General features: G+C 42.7%; 1 protein-coding gene across 6 annotated transcripts; it reads left to right on the top strand.

The window, feature by feature from the left end:
* The first annotated feature begins 917 nt into the window (after window positions 1–917).
* On the top strand, window positions 918–19,639 carry LOC106581971 (transcription factor Dp-1-like). 6 transcript variants are annotated; one of them, XM_014164571.2, is made up of 13 exons: window positions 918–1,149; window positions 2,013–2,089; window positions 3,074–3,152; window positions 3,291–3,357; window positions 3,737–3,840; window positions 10,696–10,817; window positions 10,902–11,067; window positions 13,108–13,254; window positions 15,129–15,197; window positions 15,818–15,969; window positions 17,959–18,125; window positions 18,317–18,398; window positions 18,511–19,639. In XM_014164571.2, exons 2-13 carry the CDS (start codon window positions 2,043–2,045, stop codon window positions 18,647–18,649), a joined length of 1,341 nt encoding a protein of 446 aa, XP_014020046.1. In that variant the 5' UTR covers window positions 918–1,149; window positions 2,013–2,042; the 3' UTR covers window positions 18,650–19,639. The 6 variants fall into 6 exon arrangements, with proteins under 6 accessions (XP_014020046.1, XP_014020045.1, XP_014020047.1 ...); XM_014164572.2 differs by lacking the exon at window positions 918–1,149 and adding an exon at window positions 1,161–1,310; XM_014164570.2 differs by lacking the exon at window positions 2,013–2,089 and having other exon boundaries at window positions 1,099–1,149.
* The last annotated feature ends 310 nt before the right edge of the window (window positions 19,640–19,949 follow it).

Genomic DNA, 19,949 nt, shown 5'->3' on the forward strand with positions numbered 1-19,949 from the left:
TGAAATGTGTCTTCCACATTTAACCCAACTCTGAAACAGAGAGGTGCGGGAGGCTGCCTTAACTCAACATCCACGTCTTCGGTGCCCGGGGAACAGTGGGTTAACTGCCTTGCTCAGGGGCAGAACGACAGCTTTTTACCTTGTCAGTTCGGGGATTCAATCCAGCAATCTTTCTGTTACTGGCCCAACGCTCTAACCACTAGGCTGGTTGCACTGCCATTCTGATATATGTGGTTGTCAGACTGTGTTAAAAAAAAAATCTGTGGTTGTTGTGGTGTACGTGGTTATGCTCATAGGATGACTTTTAAAGGTGAGACCTCACCTTCACAATCAACTTCAATATACAGACCATAGGTACAACACTCACATTCAGATGTGATCAGGAACATATTTAACTGGAATCAACATGGCATTCAGATAAAAATGTAATGTATTGAGCTGAGCATAATTTATTCTCAACACAAAACCAAGAAGGTTCCATAAGTTATTTTCAACACAACACCACACATGCTTATTTTTTAACTAAGTCTTTAGCTGAACAGTCTCATTCTCTCTTCTAAATAGATGTGTTGAATGTTGTGGATGTATTAAACAATAGACAATTCACAGTTGACTCCCCAATCAACACAGTTCATCATCTGTCACAAGAAAAAATAAAGGATTGGTACTTAAGGGTTCAGGACACTGACGGTGCTGGATGAGGTTTTCTGTGAACACTGATCTAAAGGCAGTGCTGCAACTACCCCCAAAGGTTAAAGTACATATTCAGGGAATATGAGCAGTTCCTAGATCAGTGTGTTTATTAAGACAGTTGAGCATGTATACCAGCTAGGCCCATATATAACTGAACAGATTACATATTATGACGTTGACCTCTGATTTGCGATGTTTTCGAATGGCTTCTCACTGTTACTAGCTGTTACTATTTTTACTCAGTTTTAAATCCCGGAAAAGGCTTCTGAAACGCTGAAAAGCTGGAGACCAATGGGAGAACCCGGGATAGGAGGTCCTAGTGCGCGAAGCAATCAGAACGCGCCAAAGGTGTGGCTTTAGCGGCATGGATTGCCTGCGTCATATTGAAACTATCCAATCCGGAGCTTCAGATGTTAGACACCGCCAAGATTGGTTTTCAGACGAGGACGGTGGAAGGTAACAGCTGAACGCGACTCTCGAGCTAACGGCTAGCAAAGTCAATAGACTTTGGTGTTTATCGATTGAAAGGGGGAATTTATATATTTGACATTCGAAAGGATGATTTGTCTATCTAGCGATCTCTTCAAAAGATAGGCTATCTGCTTTGTAACTTGGAGGTAACTTGTTATGTTAGCAAGTTGGCTAACCACTTGCTAATGCTAACTAGTGCGTTGACCAGCCAGTTTGCTAACGTTGGCTAATTTACCCAACCAGCTAGAATTGCAAGACTGGTTAGATACACCTAGCTATCCATTATGGTTATTAAGCCCACCAACTGACCATCAAAATATGAATCGCGTTATTGTAGTTAGCCAGTCATAACTAATATAACTTAGTCACTTTCTCTTGCACGTTAGTGTCAAGTTTTATATTTATGAAATATTTCGTTGTCATTGATGGTTGCAGATTTATTCCTACAATATAACGTTAGTAGGCAAAGTTTTGTCCTAGCTTGCTAACTAACAGTAACCTTCTATTCTTCGCCTACCGACCAATTACTTACTACATGTACGACAGCTAGATTACAGCTAGCAAACTAGACCATTAGTTCTTTTTTTACCATTTACGCCCGAGGCATCCGAGCGCTATTAATGTAATTCATAGTTATTAGCTAGGTGGCTAGCGATGTTATTTGGGAAAGCATCCATTTTGAGATTGAGACATGATGGACCAGAAAGCTGCCTAACTAATTCGTTAAGGTCAAACTATGCATGTAGGCATATCTCAGGCGTGGAGTGTTGAATTGATTAGAAGTTTAAATTCATTATTTCAGAATCATGATAATTTGACGTATAGTTTTGTTTCCTGTTTGGCGATAGGGATTTAGACCTCCTCTTCCTCTGTCCTCGATGCCAACAAAACAGCCGTCGAAGAAGCAGACGAAAAGAGTGCACTCGTAAGTGCATATCAAATTAAACCTTTAAATTGTTTGGTAATTCCTTATTGCAAATGCATGTGTTGGCTTTTATTATTATAATGCACGCAGGATATATTTGAATCAGTTTTCTTATAGCTACACAATCGTCAATTGCATTCGGAATAGTCTCAAAATGTGCCTCTAAACTAGCTGGCCTGTAATATCACTAACGTTAGGTAGGTAGCTTGCTAGCTAGTTAGCATCAGTTTGCCCCTTGAGTTAGCTATCGCAGAATGCTGGATAGAAACAAATTCCCATATAAAAAGTAATTAGCCAGCCAGACATCGTGCATTGTTGTAGCTGGCTAGCAATTTCTGCTCTGCTTGTAAACTTCGTGGGGAATCTCGGGTCTAGGACGTGGTCAACAACACCTACTAGGCCTTACAGTTTGCATGATAAAAGTTATGGTAAGATTTCAGAAATATAAAAATGAGGACGTTTGATAGATATCACAGGTGATCGAACTCATCACTTTGAAATATGCATTCGAAATTGCTTTCCAAAGACAATTTAGTCGGCTAGCAATGTTTTTGTTCAGGCTATAGCGAGGTAGCCAGCTAGTGCTTTTGTGCAATATATTACTTGCATACTAGCGGCCTTGATTTTTGATCAATATTGCAATCTACTGCCTACCTTTGCAAACATTTCATGTACAATATGCAGTTCGTATACATGTGCAATAGTTCACCTGTGACATTCTCATGACACCCGAGGCCTAACTAACTCTGGAGGGGAGGAATTTCCTGGGTAATGTTTTATTTATGCTCATCTTTTTTTGCTCAATTTCTCCCCATGCCGAAGTCGTCCCGCTTTGTCCAATGCATTCTTGGAATTATTCAGGTTAAAGCCAACTTTAAATGGGTAGTTTCCACAGTGTGTACTTTTATGCACAGATGGCAAAAAATCCAGCTCTAGTCATTGCATTACACACTCCCCTGCTGTATCATGGTTGTTCTGTTTCAGGGAACTCGTTGGTGACATCAGAGCTTCCCTTTCTTCAGACAGAGCCTTACTTTGTTCCGACAGGATGATGGCCAAAGATGTGAGTCTGATCAGAGACAACCAGATGCAGTATTCTTCCACCTTGGTCCTGGGGCCCTTACAGACATTTGAGAGAGTCAATACAGAGACCAGCTGTTGAAATTTTACTGGAGTGATGTTGATGGTGTCTTCCCCACAGGTTGGTCTGATGGAAACCAATGGAGAACTGAAGGTTTTCATTGACCAGAATCTGAGTCCTAGTAAAGGTGAGCAAAGCACAGTGTTGTGCTCCAGAATACAGATCAGTGCCATTCAATCCTTGTCTATGTACTGTATATGTCCTCAACTCAACAGCAGGGGGCAATAAGACTACACAGAAGTTTGTCTCATTTTACTCCCCTCTCAACTTTCTGCTCATCTTATTATGGGTTTCCATATCAGACAGTGCAGGTGTTTTAAATATCTGTGTACCCTCATATAAATGTTTTCCCTTACGTGGGCCAGTAAGTCTGCATCCCATAGGGCCTCCTGCCTGTTCTCTGTAAACATCTACCTGAGTGAACTGGATATGAAGAGGCAGCCATTTTGTTGACAGCGGTTCCAGATTACCCTTTTGACCCTAGTGTTTACTCTGCTCCTTCCCAGGTGTCTTGTCTCTGGTTGCTGTCCATCCTGCATCCATCCCTGTGGCCAAACAACTACTGCCCAAAACACTGGGGCTCTCCAATGTCAACATTGCTCCACACATGGTGAGTGTGTCTGTCTACCTTCACTATTTACCTGAATGGACAGAAATATACTGCAATACAGTCATATCACAACCACATACTTGATGATAAAGTATTTTATTTTGAGACTGTGGTAGATTACAGGTTGATATTTTCTCTCGCAGACATTGCAAGCACAACCTGCTTAATTGCAAGCTCACCACTTGCATACACTTGGCCAAAGTGCTTCACAGCTACAATCTATCAGTTTATAGACAAGCACACACACATACATACTTCATGGTCTCTAAGCCCCAACCATTAGCCTGGTGAGGTGACCGGGGATGAGCTTAAGCTGATCAACCTCTGCAGTCAGCAGGATTACACACCATCCCATTACATACATGAGAATATATACATGGAGGGAATCAGTTTAGGCATCACCTGATGGGCGGCCAGCAGACAGTGGAATAGATCACTTACCTGGCCTGCCTCCCGTACTTCATTTGAGCAGGAAGTTCTTTTCACCTTTCACCTCAGAGAAGACTCACTCCACCACAGGCACTTGGTATATTATGAGTCAGCTGCATAATGCTCTTTCCATTTCTTATGGTCTTGTGGGAGATAGACCCACCCATAAAACATTGATATACAAGCTGACACTGCGATGGCTCTCAAGGAACTAAACTGGACTTTGTGCAGACTGGGAATCGCATATCTTGAGGCTGAATTTATTGTAGCTGGCAACTTTAATAAATTAAATCTGAGGGAAATTACACACGTGACCATTTTTACTCTCCCTTCCGGGACTGCTACAAGGCCCTTTACTCCTTCCTGTGCAACTGGGTCCTAGACTTCCTGACCGGCTGACCCCAGGTTGTGAAGATGGGCAACAACACCATCCCACGCTGATCCTCAACACTGGAAACCCACAGGAGTGCGTGCTCAGCCCCCACCTATACTCCCTGTTCACCCATGACTGCGTGGCTATGCATCTCTCCATCTTGATCATCAAGTTTGCTGGCGACACAAGTGGTAGGCCTGATTACCAACAATGAGCAGCCTGCAAGGAGGAGGCAAGAGCCCTGGTGGAATTGTGCCAGGAAAATAACTTCTCCCGCAACAAAACAAAGAAGCTGATCGGATTCTGCGGAGAGCACACGCTAGAGCTTGGACAATAAACTGAAAATGATCGATGCTTATCGCATGAATTTTGCTGATTTTAAAGTTAATTACATTGAGTAGCCTATACTAGAGACGTGAAGTTTAAAAAGAAATAAGTTTGCTAATATGGGTGATTGATGGTTGTAGCCATCACTTGTCCAATCAACAAAGTAATAGTTTATACAAAATATTTTAAACTGTGGTGCACATTGTTTATAAATTAATTTATAATATAATTATATTGTTATTGCGATACATTTCTTAAATTGATGCGATATGGATTTCATATCGCCCAGCTCTAGAGCACGCCCCCTTCCACATCAACGGGGCAGCAGTGGAGAGGGTCAAACGTTTCAAGTTCCTCAGCGTGCACATCACCGAGTACATGAAATGGTTCACACTGCCGCCTCTTCAACTTCAGGAGGCTGAAGAAATTCAGCTTGGCACCTTAGACCCTCACAAACTCCTACATATGTACCATTGAGAGCATTCTGTCTAGCTGTATCACTGCCTGGTAGAGCAAATGCACCGCACGCAACCAAGTGTTCTCCAGAGAGTGGTGCAATCAGCCCATGCATCATCGGGGGCACACTGCCTGCCCTCAAGGACATCTACAGCACCTGGTGTCACAGGAAGGCCAAGAAGATCAAGGACCTCAGAGACCCCCAACCACAGCCTGTTCACACCGCTACCAACTAGAACGCGGAGACAGTAGAGGTCCATCAAAGCAGGGACCGAGAGACAAGTGTTTTTTTTTTCTATCTCCAGGCCATCAGTTAGTCATCCCTAGCCTGCCTCCACCCAGTGCCCTGCACATTTAAATTGCAACCCTATGAACACTGGTCCCTTTGTTTACATACGGTTTTGCCTACTTTATTTGTATATACTGTATTCTAGTCATAGCATCCTATATAACCACTGCTGTACACACCTTTTTGTATTCATGTACTTACCTACTGTCTATACGCACCAAAACATTAGGAACACCTGCTCTTTCCATGACACATACTGACCAGGTGAAGGCTAGGATCCCTTATTGATGTCACCTGCTAAATCAACTTCAATCAGTGTAGATGAAGGGGAGGAGACGGGTTAAAGGATTTAAGGCTTGAGACATGGATTGTGTGTGCCATTCAGTGGGTGAATGGCAACAAAGATTTGTGTCGTTGAACAGGGTATGGTAGTAGGTGCCAGGTGCACCGGTTTGCGTCAAGAACTGCAATGCTGCTGAGTTTTTCGCGCTCAACAGTTTCCTGTGTGTATCAACAATGGTTCACCACCAAAAAGACATCCAGCCTACTTGACATAACTGTGGGAAGCATTGGAGTCAACATTGGCAAGCATCCCTGTGGAAAGTTTAACACCTTGTAGTTCATGCCCTGTCGAATTGAGGCTGTTTTGAGGGCATCGGGATATACAGTGCATTTGGAAAGTATTCCGACCCTTTCCCTTTTTTAGTTAAAGCGATGAATTTGTATCCTCTCGTTGGACTTCGGCTGCATATTTTCCACCATTTTCTTCAAATCTGAAACCCATTTCCAGAATTGCATTATGGGCTCTAAAAGCACGGAAATAGTGTCCCCTGCTGGTACACTTTGTATTTTGACGAATGTAGTACGACATCCGGGAACTTTTGGCATACTAACTGTATCCATACTATCACCAATAAGCATACTATATACTCAATTTACGTCACAAATAGTATGGTTAGTATGAGTATTGGAACACAGCTCACGTGTTCTCTTTTTAAGTGTGAGTTTGACAGTTTTCCTGTCCTGCTAAGCATTGAAAATGTAACGAGTACTTTTGGTTGTCAGGGAAAATGTATGGAGTAAAAAGTACAATATTTTCATTAAGAATATATTGAAGTAGAAGTTGTCAGAAATATAAATAGTAAAGTACAGATTAGAGGTCGACCGATTATGATTTTAACGCTGATACCAATTTATTGGAGGACCCAAAAAAGCCGATACCGATTAATCGGCCGGTTAATTTTTTTTTTTATATATATATTTGTAATAATGACAATTACAACAATACTGAATGAACACTTATTTTAACTTAATATAATACATCAATAAAATCAATTTAGCCTCAAATAAATAATGAAACATGTTAAAAAAAAAGAATAATACAAAACAAAGTGTTGGATAAGAAAGAAAGAATGCAATATGTGCCATGTAAGAAAGCTAACGTTTAAGGGCTTTGTTCAGATCATGGGAACATATGAAAGCTGGTGGTTCCTTTTAACATGAGTCTTCAATATTCCCAGGTAAGAAGTTTTAGGTTGTAGTTATTATAGGAATTATAGGACTATTTCTCTCTATACGATTTGTATTTCATATACCTTTGACTATTGGATGTTCCTATAGGCACTTTAGTATTGCCAGTGTAACAGTATAGCTTCCATCCCTCTCCTCGCTCCTACCCGGGCTCGAACCAGGAACACATCGACAACAGCCACCCTCGAAGCAGCGTTACCCATGCAGAGCAAGGGGAACAACTACTCCAAGTCTCAGAGCGACTGAAGTTTGAAACGCTATTAGCGCGCACCCCGCTAACTAGCTAGCCATTTCACATCGGTTACACCAGCCTAATCTCAGGAGTTGATAGGCTTGAAGGGGTGGGTATAATTTGTGGAACGTTCCAACAGGAATCTGTTCCAAAAAACGTAAAGTAAAAGGTTGCCAACCAACAACGATTACAAAGTAGCAACGCATACCGCTCCCTGCGGTCTATTTCATTGCGTTTTTCACTCATCACGTTTATTCCGAAAAATGTCTGTCCTCACTCTGGTTGCCTATGGACAAACATTAAGAATAAGCTACGTGGTGAGTTGATGCCTATTCGGCAGCTAGTTAGCTAGGTTTGTATGCGTTGCTACTTTGTAATGGTTGTTGGTTGGGAACCTTTTACTTTACGTTTTTTGGAACAAATTCCTGTCTTATTCTGCCGCTATACAACTTTGTATGCGTTGTTTTTTGGCAACCTTGTTATTTACAAAGTTTTTGGAATAGATTCCTGTTGGAACGTTACACAAATTATACCCACCCGGCTTGAAGTCATAAACAGCTTGAAGCACAGCGAAGAGCTGCTGGCAAAACGCACAAAAGTGCTGTTTGAATGAATGCTTACGAGCCTGCTGCTGCCTACCACCGCTGTCAGACTGCTCTATCAAATCATAGACTTAATTATAATATAATAAACACACAGAAATACGAGCCTTAGGTCATTAATATGGTCGAATCCGGAAACTATCATCTCAAACAAAACGTTTTTCCTTTCAGTGAAATACGGAACCGTTCCGTATTTTATCTAACGGGTGGCATCCCTAAGTCTAAATATTCCTGTTACATTGCACAACCTTCAATGTTATGTCATAATTACGTAAAATTCTGGCAAATTAGTTCGCAACGAGCCAGGCGGCCCAAACTGTTGCATATACCCTGACTGCGTGCAATGAACGCAAGATTAGTGACACAATTTCATGTTAGCAGGCAATATTAACTAAATATGCAGGTTTAAAAATATATACTTGTGTATTGGTTTTAAAGAAAGGCATTGATGTTTATGGTTAGGTACATTGCAACGACAGTGCTTTTTTCACAAATGCACTTGTTAAATCAACATCCGTTTGTCGAAGTAGGCTGTGATTCAATGAGAAATTAACAGGCACCGCATCGATTATATGCAACGCAGGACACGTTAGATAAACTAGTAATATCATCAACCATGTGTAGTTAACTAGTGATTATGTTAAGATTGATATCTTATTAAAAACTAAGTTTAATGCTAGCTAGCAACTTACCTTGGCTTCTTGCTGCCCTCGCGTAACAGGTAGTCAGCCTGCCATGCAGGCTCCTTGTGGAGTGCAATGTAAGGCAGGTGGTTAGCGCGTTGGACTAGTAACCAAAAGGTTGCAAAAAAACGAATCCCCCCCTGAACAAGGCAGTTAACCCCCGTTCCTAGGCCGTCATTGAAAATAAGAATATGTTCTTAATCTGACTTGCCTACTTAAAGGTGTAAAAAATAATAATAATAAATAAAAAAAATCGGCAAATCGGTGGCCAAAAATACCAATTACCAATTTGTTATGAACTTGAAATCGGCCATTCCGATTAATCGGTCGACCTCTAATACAGATACTCCAAAAAATGACTTGCGTAGTAGTTTGAAGTAATTTTACTTAAATACTTTACACCGCTGTTTGAGCGGTGGCTAGCTGGTCTGCGTACCCACATCCCTATCTTGACAGCGGAGAGAACAAATTTAAGTTTAAGTTCATTTCTGGCAATGCTACACATTTTGGCATCAGGTGGAGAGAAATGTTTGAATATGCTATCAGAGTGTGAGCAACAAAATCAAATGGGCTAAACCACAGGTATCAAACTCATTCCACGGATGGCCCAGTGTCTTCAGGTTTAGCTCCTCCCCTTGTACTTAATTGATGAATTAAGGTGACTAATTAGTAAGGAATTGAAAGGAAAAAATAACCTTCAGACACTTGGTCCTCCGTGGAATGAGTTTGACACCCCTGGACTAAGCCATCGTATTTCACATCATGATTAGGGCTGTGACTGACATTTTGGATAACGGTTATTGTCCAGCCAAATGACAGTGATCACTGTAATAACCGTTGAAATTACAAAATGTGTGACATTAAGACGCATTTTCTCCTTCTGCATGTGCTGCCATAGAAATAGATTGAAAGAACAGGTGTCCCCATTAGTAATTTTATTTTAAACGGTTAAGGGGGTTATTTTCATCATATGTTATTTATTGTGAGTGCAGCAATGCTTGTGCTTCTTGTTCCGACAGTCCAGCAATATCGAACAAGTAATCAAACAATTCCACAACTACCTAATACACACACATCTAAGGAATGGAATGGAATATATAAATATATGGATGCAAACAAGCAGCGTAGGCAAGATGCAATAGATAGTATAAAATACAGTATATACATATGAGATGAGTAATGCAAGATTTCTAAACATTATTAAAGTGACTAATGATCCATTAATTGAAGTGGCCAATGATTTCAAGTCTGTTTGAAGGCAGTAGCCTCACTGTTAGTGATTGCTTTTTAACAGTCTGATGGCCTTGAGATGGAAGCTATTTTTCAGTCTCGGTCCCAGCTTTGATGCACCTGTACTGACCTCGCCTTCTGGATGGTAGCGGGGTGAACAGGCAGTGGCTTGGGTGTTTCTTGTCCTTGATGATCTTTTTGGCCTTCCTGTGACATCGGGTGCTGTAGGTGTCCTGGAGGGCAGGTAGTTTGCCCCCGGTGATGTGCTGTGCAGACCGCACCACCCTCTGGAGAGCCCTGCGGTTGTGGGCAGTGCAGTTGCCGTACCAGGCATGCTCCTAATTGTGCATCTGTAAAAATGTGTAAGGGTTTTAGGTGACAGGCCGAATGAAGATTACACTGTTATAGAGTAATTGGGCCAGCCCTAATCACAATGTCGTTACCATTGACGATGGCTGTCAATCATCGTTGATAGACAATGCAATCGTAATGTTGCCCAACCCTACACTAACCTTTTCAATAATGTATGACTATGATGGTCTGTTCATATTGATGTGTGTTGTATTTGTATGTTTTTTATATATATATATATATATATATATTAAATTTATACAGCTTGCTGCAAAGCAAATTATTTTGTATTTGAAAGATTCTTTACTCTAAAACTGAAATGGTTGAGCTCTTCTCCCCCCCCCCCACTGTAGGTTATTGGTACGCCCCAGAGGCCCAGTGTTTCCAGTGCCATACTGGTGAACAGCCCTCACACCCCCAGCTCCCAGTTCCTCACACAGAGCCAGCCGGCCGACGCGTCGCCTTGGTCATCGGGGTGAGTTTAGTTGATTTATTCTGTGTGATATGCCAGTGTAGTCTAGAAGTGTATATAGCTGTGTTTAACCACCTTTGTCCACAGGAAGCGTGGTAAGAAGGGGGAGAAGAATGGCAAGGGCCTGAGGCATTTCTCCATGAAGGTGTGTGAGAAGGTGCAAAAGAAGGGTGTCACCTCGTACAATGAGGTGGCAGACGAGCTGGTGGCAGAGTTCAGCGCTGCAGACAACCACATCTCCCCCAATGACTCTGTGAGTTTTGCAGCTGTATGCACAATGCACAGGGCTCTTCCTCAAAACAGGCTGGGGAAGTCTAACTTCTTATGGCTGGAATCCCATTAACGGCATCGATATGACAACAGCCAGTGAAAGTGCAGGTCGCCAAATTCAAACAACAGAAATCTCATAATTAAAATTCCTCAAACATACATATATTTTACACCATTTTGAAGATAAAGTTGTTGTTAATCCCACCACAGTGTCCGATTTCAAAAAGGCTTTACAGCGAAAGCACACCAAACGATTGTTACGTCAGCAACTAGTCACAGAAAAACACAGCCATTTTTCCAGCCAAAGAGATGAGTCACAAAAAGCAGAAATAGAGTGCTGAAAATTAATCACTAACCTTTGATCTTCATCAGATGACACTCATAGGACTTCATGTTACACAATACATGTATGTTTTGTTCGATAAAGTTCATATTTATATCCAAAAATCTGTTTACATTGGCGCGTTACGTTCAGTAATGTTTTGCTTCTAAAACATCCGGTGATTTTGCAGAGAGCCACATCAATTTACAGAAATACTCATCATAAATGTTGATGAAAATACAAGTGTTATGCATGGAGCTTTAGATAAACTTCTCCTTAATGCAAACGCTGTGTCAGATTTCAAAAAAGCTTTACTGAAAAAGCACACCATGCAATAATCTGAGTACGGCGCTCAGACACAAAAACAAGCCATACGTATATCCGCCATGTTGGAGTCAACAGAAGTCAGAAATAGCATTATAAATATTCACTTACCTTTGATCTTCATCAGAATGCACTCCCAGGAATCCCAGTTCCACAAATGTTTGTTTTGTTCGATAAAGTCCATCCTTTATGTCCAACTACCTCTTTTTGTTCGCGCCTTCAGTTCACAAATCCAAATTCGCGAAGCGCTGGCCAGACAAACTCAAAAAATTCCATTACAGTTCGTAGAAACATGTCAAACGATGTATAGAATCAATCTTTAGGATGTTTATATCATAAATCTTCAGTAAGGTTTCAACCGGAGAATTCCTTTGTCTTTAGAAATGCAATGGAACTCAGCTACCTCTCGCGGGCGCGCACATGACTGAAGCTCATGCCCTGCTGGCAGACCCCTCACTCAATCAGCTCTTATTGTCCCCCACTTCACAGTAGAAGCCTCAAACAAGGTTCTAAAGACTGACCTCTAGTGGAAGCCTTAGGAAGTGCAATATGACCCCACAGACACTGTATATTGGATAGGCCAAGACTTGAAAAACTACAAACCTCAGATTTCCCACTTCCTGGTTGGATTTTTTCTCAGGTTTTTGCCTGCCATATGAGTTATGTTATACTCACAGACATCATTCAAACAGTTTTAGAAACTTCAGTGTTTTCTATCCAAATCTACTAATAATATGCATATCTTAAGCTTCTGGGCCTAAGTAGCAGGTAGTTTACTCTGGGCACCTTATTCATCCAAGCTACTCAATACTGCCATCCAGCCATAAGAAGTTAACTTCACTTTCTCTGAGACATAAATCTCTGACATCAGACATTGTCTGAATTCTTAATTATGCCATCACACTGTCAGACAGAATTCTCCGTTGTTGCATCACTCTTAACTCCTCTGACATTCTCTCTGACAGAACTCCTCGTTATGACATCACTCTCTGACAATCCATCACGTTTTTCAGCCTTACTCTTAGACAAAACAAATCTCTATATGACATCACAATTTCAGACGCAACAAACCTACTTAGGAAATGAAGTTATGACATGGTCTTCCTCGAGCCTAATTTATGTCTGCTACTTTTGCTTTTGGTGGTCGGACTTTGAACATCAGCTGCCATCCTCAGTGTTCCGCTTCATCCACCTCTTTGTAAAGTCCGAAAGAGATTTCGGAGTGCGGACTGAAGTGGATGTTTTGATATTTCGCTCATGCGGAAACGGAAGTAGTAAATTAGGCTTTAGCACACTGGTTTCATTATGACAAATCCACATGATCATTATGACACCAAACCCAAGTCAGAGATTAACCCCTTCCCCCTCTCCTTGTAGCATGTGTATGACCAGAAGAACATCCGTAGGCGTGTGTATGACGCGCTCAATGTGCTCATGGCCATGAACATAATCTCTAAAGAGAAGAAAGAGATCAAGTGGATCGGTCTGCCCACAAACTCGGCCCAGGAATGCCAGAACCTAGAGGTAAGTCTAATATATACACTGAACAAAAATATAAACTAAACATGTAAAGTGTTGGTCCCATAATTCACGAGCTGAAATAAATATCCCCCAAATTTTCCATACACACAAAAAGCTTATTTCTCAAATGTTGTTTACAAATTGTACATCCCTGCTAGTGAGTATTTCTCATTTGCCAAAATAATCCATCCACCTGATAGTTGTGGCATATCAAGAAGCTGATTAAACAGCATGATCATTACACAGGGGCACCTTGTGCTGGGGACAATAAAAGCCCACTCTTAAATGTGCAGTTGTCACACAACATAATGCCGCAGAGGTCTCAAGTTTTGAGAGAGTGTGCATTTGGCATGCTGATTGCAGGAATATGCAGAGCCGTTGCCAGAGAATTGAATGTTCGTTTCTCTACAATAAGCCGCCTCAAATTTTGTTTTAGAGAATTTGGCAGTACGTCCAACCGGCCTTACAACCGCAGACCACGTGTATGGCGTTGTGTGGGAGAGCTGTTTGCTGATGTCAACGTTGTGAACAGAGTGCCCCATGGTAGCGTTGAGTTTATAGTATGGGCAGGCATAAGCTACGGACAACAAACACAATTGCATTTTATCGATGGCGATTTGAATGCACAAAGATACAGTGATGAGATCCTGAGGCCAATTGTCATGCCATTCATCTGCCGCCATCACCTCATGTTTCAGCATGATAATGCACAGCTCCATGTCGCAAAGATCTGAACGTAATTTCTGGAAGCTGAAAATGTCCCAGTTCTTCTGTGGCCTGCATACTCACCAGACATGTCACCCATTGAGCATGTTTGGAATGCTCTGGATTGACTTGTACGACAGCGTGTTCCAGTTCCCGTCAATATCCAGCAGCTTTGCACAACATTTTACAGGCCACACTCAGCAGCCTGATCAACTGTATGCGAAGGACGTGTCATGCTGTATGAGGCAAATGGTGGTCACACCAGATACTGACTAGTTTTCTGATCCACTCCCCTACCTTTTTATTATGTGACAAAAAGATGCATACCTGTATTCCCAGTCATGTGAAATCCATAGATTAGGGTCTAATTTATTTATTTAAATGGATTGATTTCCTTATGAACTGTAACTCAGTAAAATCTTTTTAATTGCATGTTGCGTTTTTATTTTTGTTCAGTGTATATGCACAGTGCATTCAGAAAGTATTCAGACCCGTTAACTTTTTCCACATTTTGTTACTTAACAGTCTTATTTACAATGAAGGCCTACCAGGGAACAGTGAGTTAACTGCCTTGTTCAGGGCAGAACAACAGGTTATTTCATTGTCAGCTCAGGGATTCGATCCAGCAACCTTTTGGTTACTGGCCCAACGCTCTAACCACTAGGCAACCTGCCACCCCTCTTCTTGGGTTTGATGCTACAAGCTTGGCAAACCTGTATTTAGGGAGTTTCTCCTGTTCTCTGCAGATCCTCTCAAGCTCTGTCGGGTTGGATGAGGAAGACGCGATGCTGTAACTCAATACTGTAATCGCTGCCAAACGTGCTAAAACTAAATACCGAGTAAAGGGTCTGAATACTTATGCAAATGTAATATTTCAGTTAATTTTTTTTAATATAAATTAGCAAAAATGTCTAAACCATTTTTTTTTTCTTTGTCATTATGGGGTATTGTGTGTAGCTTGAGGGGGGGAAAAAATATTTCATCAATTTTAGAATATGGCTGTAACGTAACAAAATGTGGAATAAGTCAAGGGGTCTGAGTACTTTCCGAAGCCACTGTGTGTACACACACACACACACACACACCTGGTACACCAGGAACTCTCTTCTCCCTCACTCCCTCTTTTCTTTTACGCTCTCACACCCTGGCTGTGTTCTGCTCTTCCTCTGTAGGTGGAGAGACAAAGGCGACTGGAGAGAATCAAGCAGAAGCAGTCACAACTCCAAGAGCTCATATTACAGGTGATCAGCTTCCCTCCTGTTACAGGACTAGCTTCCCTCCTGTTACAGGACTAGCTTCCCTCCTGTTACAGGACTAGCTTCCCTCCTGTTACAGGACTAGCTTCCCTCCTGTTACAGGACTAGCTTCCCTCCTGTTACAGGACTAGCTTCCCTCCTGTTACAGGACTAGCTTCCCTCCTGTTACAGGACTAGCTTGCCTCCTGTTACTGGACTAGCTTGCCTCATCGACAACAATACAATCACCGATAAAGGAAAGCATATACAAGACCATAGGTTGTCTTAAAGGGGAAATCAGCAGTTGCTACATACATTTTTAGACTTAAATTAATATGTACCTATTGATTCTTTAAGAATATAACTTAGAAATGCCCCAATAGCGTAGCTGAACTACCGTACCCCATCAGAATCCCAAATATAAGCCTGTTTTACTGGTTAAAAAACTAATTTTGATATCATGTCCATGCATCCATAGCTTTGTCTGAATGTGAGTTGATATATTTCTCGAGCCCCATCCCTCAGCTTTCTACCGAAACAACAGTGGTGGTGACAATGCTTTGTTTCAACTGCTGATTGGCACTTTAACATTGTTCTAATGTTCTCTCCATGATCCCCTCCTGTAGCAAATAGCCTTTAAGAACCTGGTGCAGCGGAACCGACAGACGGAACAGCAGACAAACAGACCTCCACCCCCCAACTCTCTCATCCACCTCCCCTTCATCATTGTCAACACTAGCAAGAAGACTGTCATCGACTGTAGCATCTCCAACGACAAGTGAGTGACTGTTATACACTGCTCAAAAAAATAAAGGGAACACTTAAACAACACAATGTAACTCCAAGTCAATCACACTTCTGTGAAATCAAACTGTCCACTTAGGAAGCAACACTGATTGACAATACATTTCACATGCTGTTGTGCAAATGGAATAGACAACAGGTGGAAATTATAGGCAATTAGCAAGACACCCCCAATAAAGGAGTGGTTCTGCAGGTGGGACCACAGACCACTTCTCAGTTCCTATGCTTCCTGGCTGATGTTTTGGTCACTTTTGAATGCTGGCGGTGGTTTCACTCTAGTGGTAGCATGAGACGGAGTCTACAACCCACACAAGTGTCTCAGGTAGTGCAGCTCATCCAGGATGGCACATCAATGCGAGCTGTGGCAAGAAGGTTTGCTGTGTCTGTCAGCGTAGTGTCCAGAGCATGGAGGCGCTACCAGGAGACAGGCCAGTACATCAGGAGACGTGGAGGAGGCCATAGGAGGGCAACAACCCAGCAGCAGGACCGCTACCTCCGCCTTTGTGCAAGGAGGAGCAGGAGAAGCACTGCCAGAGCCCTGCAAAATGACCTCCAGCAGGCCACAAATGTGCATGTGTCTGCTCAAACGGTCAGAAACAGACTCCATGAGGGTGGTATGAGGGCCTGATGCCCACAGGTGGGGGTTGTGCTTACAGCCCAACACCGTGCAGGACGTTTGGCATTTGCCAGAGAACACCAAGATTGGCAAATTCGCCACTGGCGCCCTGGGCTCTTCACAGATGAAAGCAGGTTCACACTGAGCACATGTGACAGACATGACAGAGTCTGGAGACGCCGTGGAGAACGTTCTGCTGCCTGCAACATCCTCCAGCATGACCGGTTTGGCGGTGGGTCCGTCATGGTGTGGGGTGGCATTTTTTGGGGGGGCCGCACAGCCCTCCATGTGCTCGCCAGAGGTAGCCTGACTGCCATTAGGTACTGGGATGAGATCCTCAGACCCCTTGTGAGACCATATGCTGGTGCGGTTAGCCCTGGGTTCCTCCTAATGCAAGACAATGCTAGACCTCATGTGGCTGGAGTGTGTCAGCAGTTCCTGCAAGAGGAAGGCATTGATGCTATGGACTGGCCCGCCCGTTCCCCAGACCTGAATCCAAATGAGCACATCTGCGACATCATGTCTCGCTCCATCCACCAACGACATGTTGCACCACAGACTGTCCAGGAGTTGGCGGATGCTTTAGTCCAGGTCTGGGAGGAGATCCCTCAGGAGACCATCCGCCACCTCATCAGGAGCATGCCCAGGCGTTGTAGGGAGGTCATACAGGCACGTGGAGGCCACACACACTACTGAGCCTCATTTTGACTTGTTTTAAGGACATTACATCCAAGTTGGATCAGCCTGTAGTGTGGTTTTCCACTTTAATGTTGGGTGTGACTCCAACTCCAGACCTCCATGGGTTGATAAATTGGATTTCCATTGATTATTTTTGTGTGATTATGTTGTCAGCACATTCATCTATGTAAAGTAAAAAGTATTTAATAAGATTATTTCTTTCATTCAGATCTAGGATGTGTTGTTTAAGTGTTCCCTTTATTTTTTGGAGCAGTATATTTGAGTGTCTGTGTAAATTGATCATCAACTTAATTCATGTAGACAATTTTGTCCCACAGAATTTTCACCAAATTAATTTATGTAAATGGACCATTTAAAATGTCATTTATCAGACTCTTATCCAATGTGACTTAGAGGAGCAATTAGCGTTAAGTGCCTTACTCAAGGGCACATTGACAGATTTTTCACCTAGTCAGCTCAGGGATTCGAACCAGCTACCTCTCGGTTACTGCGCCAGTGCTCCTAAACGCTAGGCTACCTGCCGCCCCCCAATAAAGTATCGTTTTGAGGCAATGGCAACACCCCGCTCAAGTTTTTCCAGGATGGAATGTTTTCATTCATGTTCTAACCATGCCATTATATTCACCTCTTTACTTTCCTTCTCTTCAGGTTTGAGTACCTGTTCAACTTTGACAGCATGTTTGAGATCCACGACGACATTGAGGTGCTGAAGCGTATGGGCATGGCCTGTGGCCTGGAGGTGGGCAAGTGTTCCCCGGAGGACCTGAAGGTGGCACGCAGCCTGGTGCCCAAAGCCCTGGAGCCCTACGTCACAGGTCAGGGTTCATAGTGCATGCTTAAATTTCAGTCATAGGTCAAGTCATTGAGCTACACACAATCCTTATCAAAGTAAGTGAGATGAATTGGGCATGAAATACTCAAACATGTTGCTAATTTGGGGTACATTGGTCCTGTCTGGTTCTGTTTAAGGTATATATGTGAACGTGTGTACTACTGTCTCACACAGAGATGGCCCAGGGCCCCATCAGTAACGTCTACATCACTGGAGGATCCTCCACCAACGGGGGGCGCCATCACGGCCAGGGCAGGTGAGTGTCTCTCTCTCTCCTCTACTGTTGCCCTAGTCAGGGTGTTCTATAGCACGTTCACATAGAAATATGGTAACTCTTCCTCTCCCTCTGTATCTCTCTCTCTCTGTAGTGACAGTGGTGCAGATGGTCCCCTGGCCTCCAGCTCTAATGACTCTCACTACAGCGGCTCCCGTGTTGAGACCCCTGTGTCGTACATGGGGGATGATGACGAGGAGGATGACTATGATGAGAATGACGATGAAGATTAACCTCCTGCCACTCCATGCATTTCTCCTCCAACAAGCAGTCTGTCTCTGCATCTCTCTCTGTATCGCTTTTTCTCAAGGGCGTTGAAGAATGTTTGAGTATGGAGGCTGTGCAACCCTCTTCTCAGAGCGGGGTCCTGAATCACATGATAGCCAATGGCTCTCTGGGAAGTGTAGTTTATGGCTTTGGCACTGTGCTGCGTCCTTTCTGTGTATTATCACCCTCTTCTTGGCAAGCCATCCCACTCGAGAATAAAGCAACAAAAAAATCTTCCAGACAACTCATTGCTGTTGGAGAATGTATAGTGTTCCTTGTGTGTGAAATAGTTACCTTTATTATGTTTTAATTACATTGGAGAGACTCAATGGTGAACCACTGTTTCAAGATGGCTGCCAGTGTAACTGCACCAGACTGCTGGCTCAGAGACATTCACTGGATCCAAAATGGCTGATTTAGTTGCAACAATGCCCTAAGAAAGATTACGACTGCCCTTTTGAAAGTGTGGACACTATTTTGTTACACCTCCCCTGCTATTTGTGGCATTGATTTCAAGCAGGGAATTTGTATCTGCTCCCCACAGTTCTGTAGGCAGCTGCTTTTTTGGTCCTTGTTTGTTTTTTGTTTTTGGAGCGTTTTAGCAGCGACTCAATCCCTCAAACCACCCTGTCACACCGTGGTAGTGTTTACAAATGACCGGCACCAGCGAGGAAAATAACTCCTACCCACGCTAACTATAGGAAAATGTTAAGCTTTGTTTGTGAAATGTAAACGGATCCTGTGAAGATTGTAGTTTATAGCATCCTTTACAGGTCAGTGGCGGAAGGAATGATACACGATCGATGTATCAAATATGTGGGTTGTGTAGGTCTCTATGGACTCACTTCGACGATCTCCTTTTTCAAACTGAACAACCCATGTACTGATTCTTCCAAGATACCTTTTCTGTAATCTAATATAAGTTTGGAAATTAAATATAGAGAATGTTTTAACAAGTTGACTTCAGTGAGCGTTTGTGCGGTTTTATAACTTCTAATCTGAAAAGCAGTTGGATGGTATTTTCTCAATTGGCTTCAATAGCTGAACTGGGACTGTAAAACCTCAAATGTGTCAAACATGAAATCCAATGGGAAATCTGTGCGAATTGACTTGCGGTTTAATTGACTGCGTTATGATAATGGTGCCTAGGGTGACTATCCTGAGCTGAATGGTAAGTGTCTTCACTGACATTTTCAACCTCTCCCTGTCTGAATCTGTAATACCAACATGTTTTAAGCAGACCACCATAGTGCCTGTGCCCAAGAA

This window comes from Salmo salar, chromosome ssa21 (genome assembly GCF_905237065.1).
Source record: "Salmo salar chromosome ssa21, Ssal_v3.1, whole genome shotgun sequence".
NCBI lineage: Eukaryota > Metazoa > Chordata > Actinopteri > Salmoniformes > Salmonidae > Salmo > Salmo salar.

What these genes read in the sequence shown, in the direction of transcription:
- LOC106581971 (XM_014164571.2), top strand. Translation starts at nt 2,043, where the DNA reads ATGCCAACAAAACAGCCGTCGAAGAAGCAGACGAAAAGAGTGCACTC. An exon ending in TCCAAGAGCTCATATTACAG is followed by an intron (nt 15,198 to 15,817) that starts GTGATCAGCTTC and finishes CCCCTCCTGTAG; the next exon opens with CAAATAGCCTTTAAGAACCT. An exon ending in CCTGGAGCCCTACGTCACAG is followed by an intron (nt 18,126 to 18,316) that starts GTCAGGGTTCAT and finishes TGTCTCACACAG; the next exon opens with AGATGGCCCAGGGCCCCATC.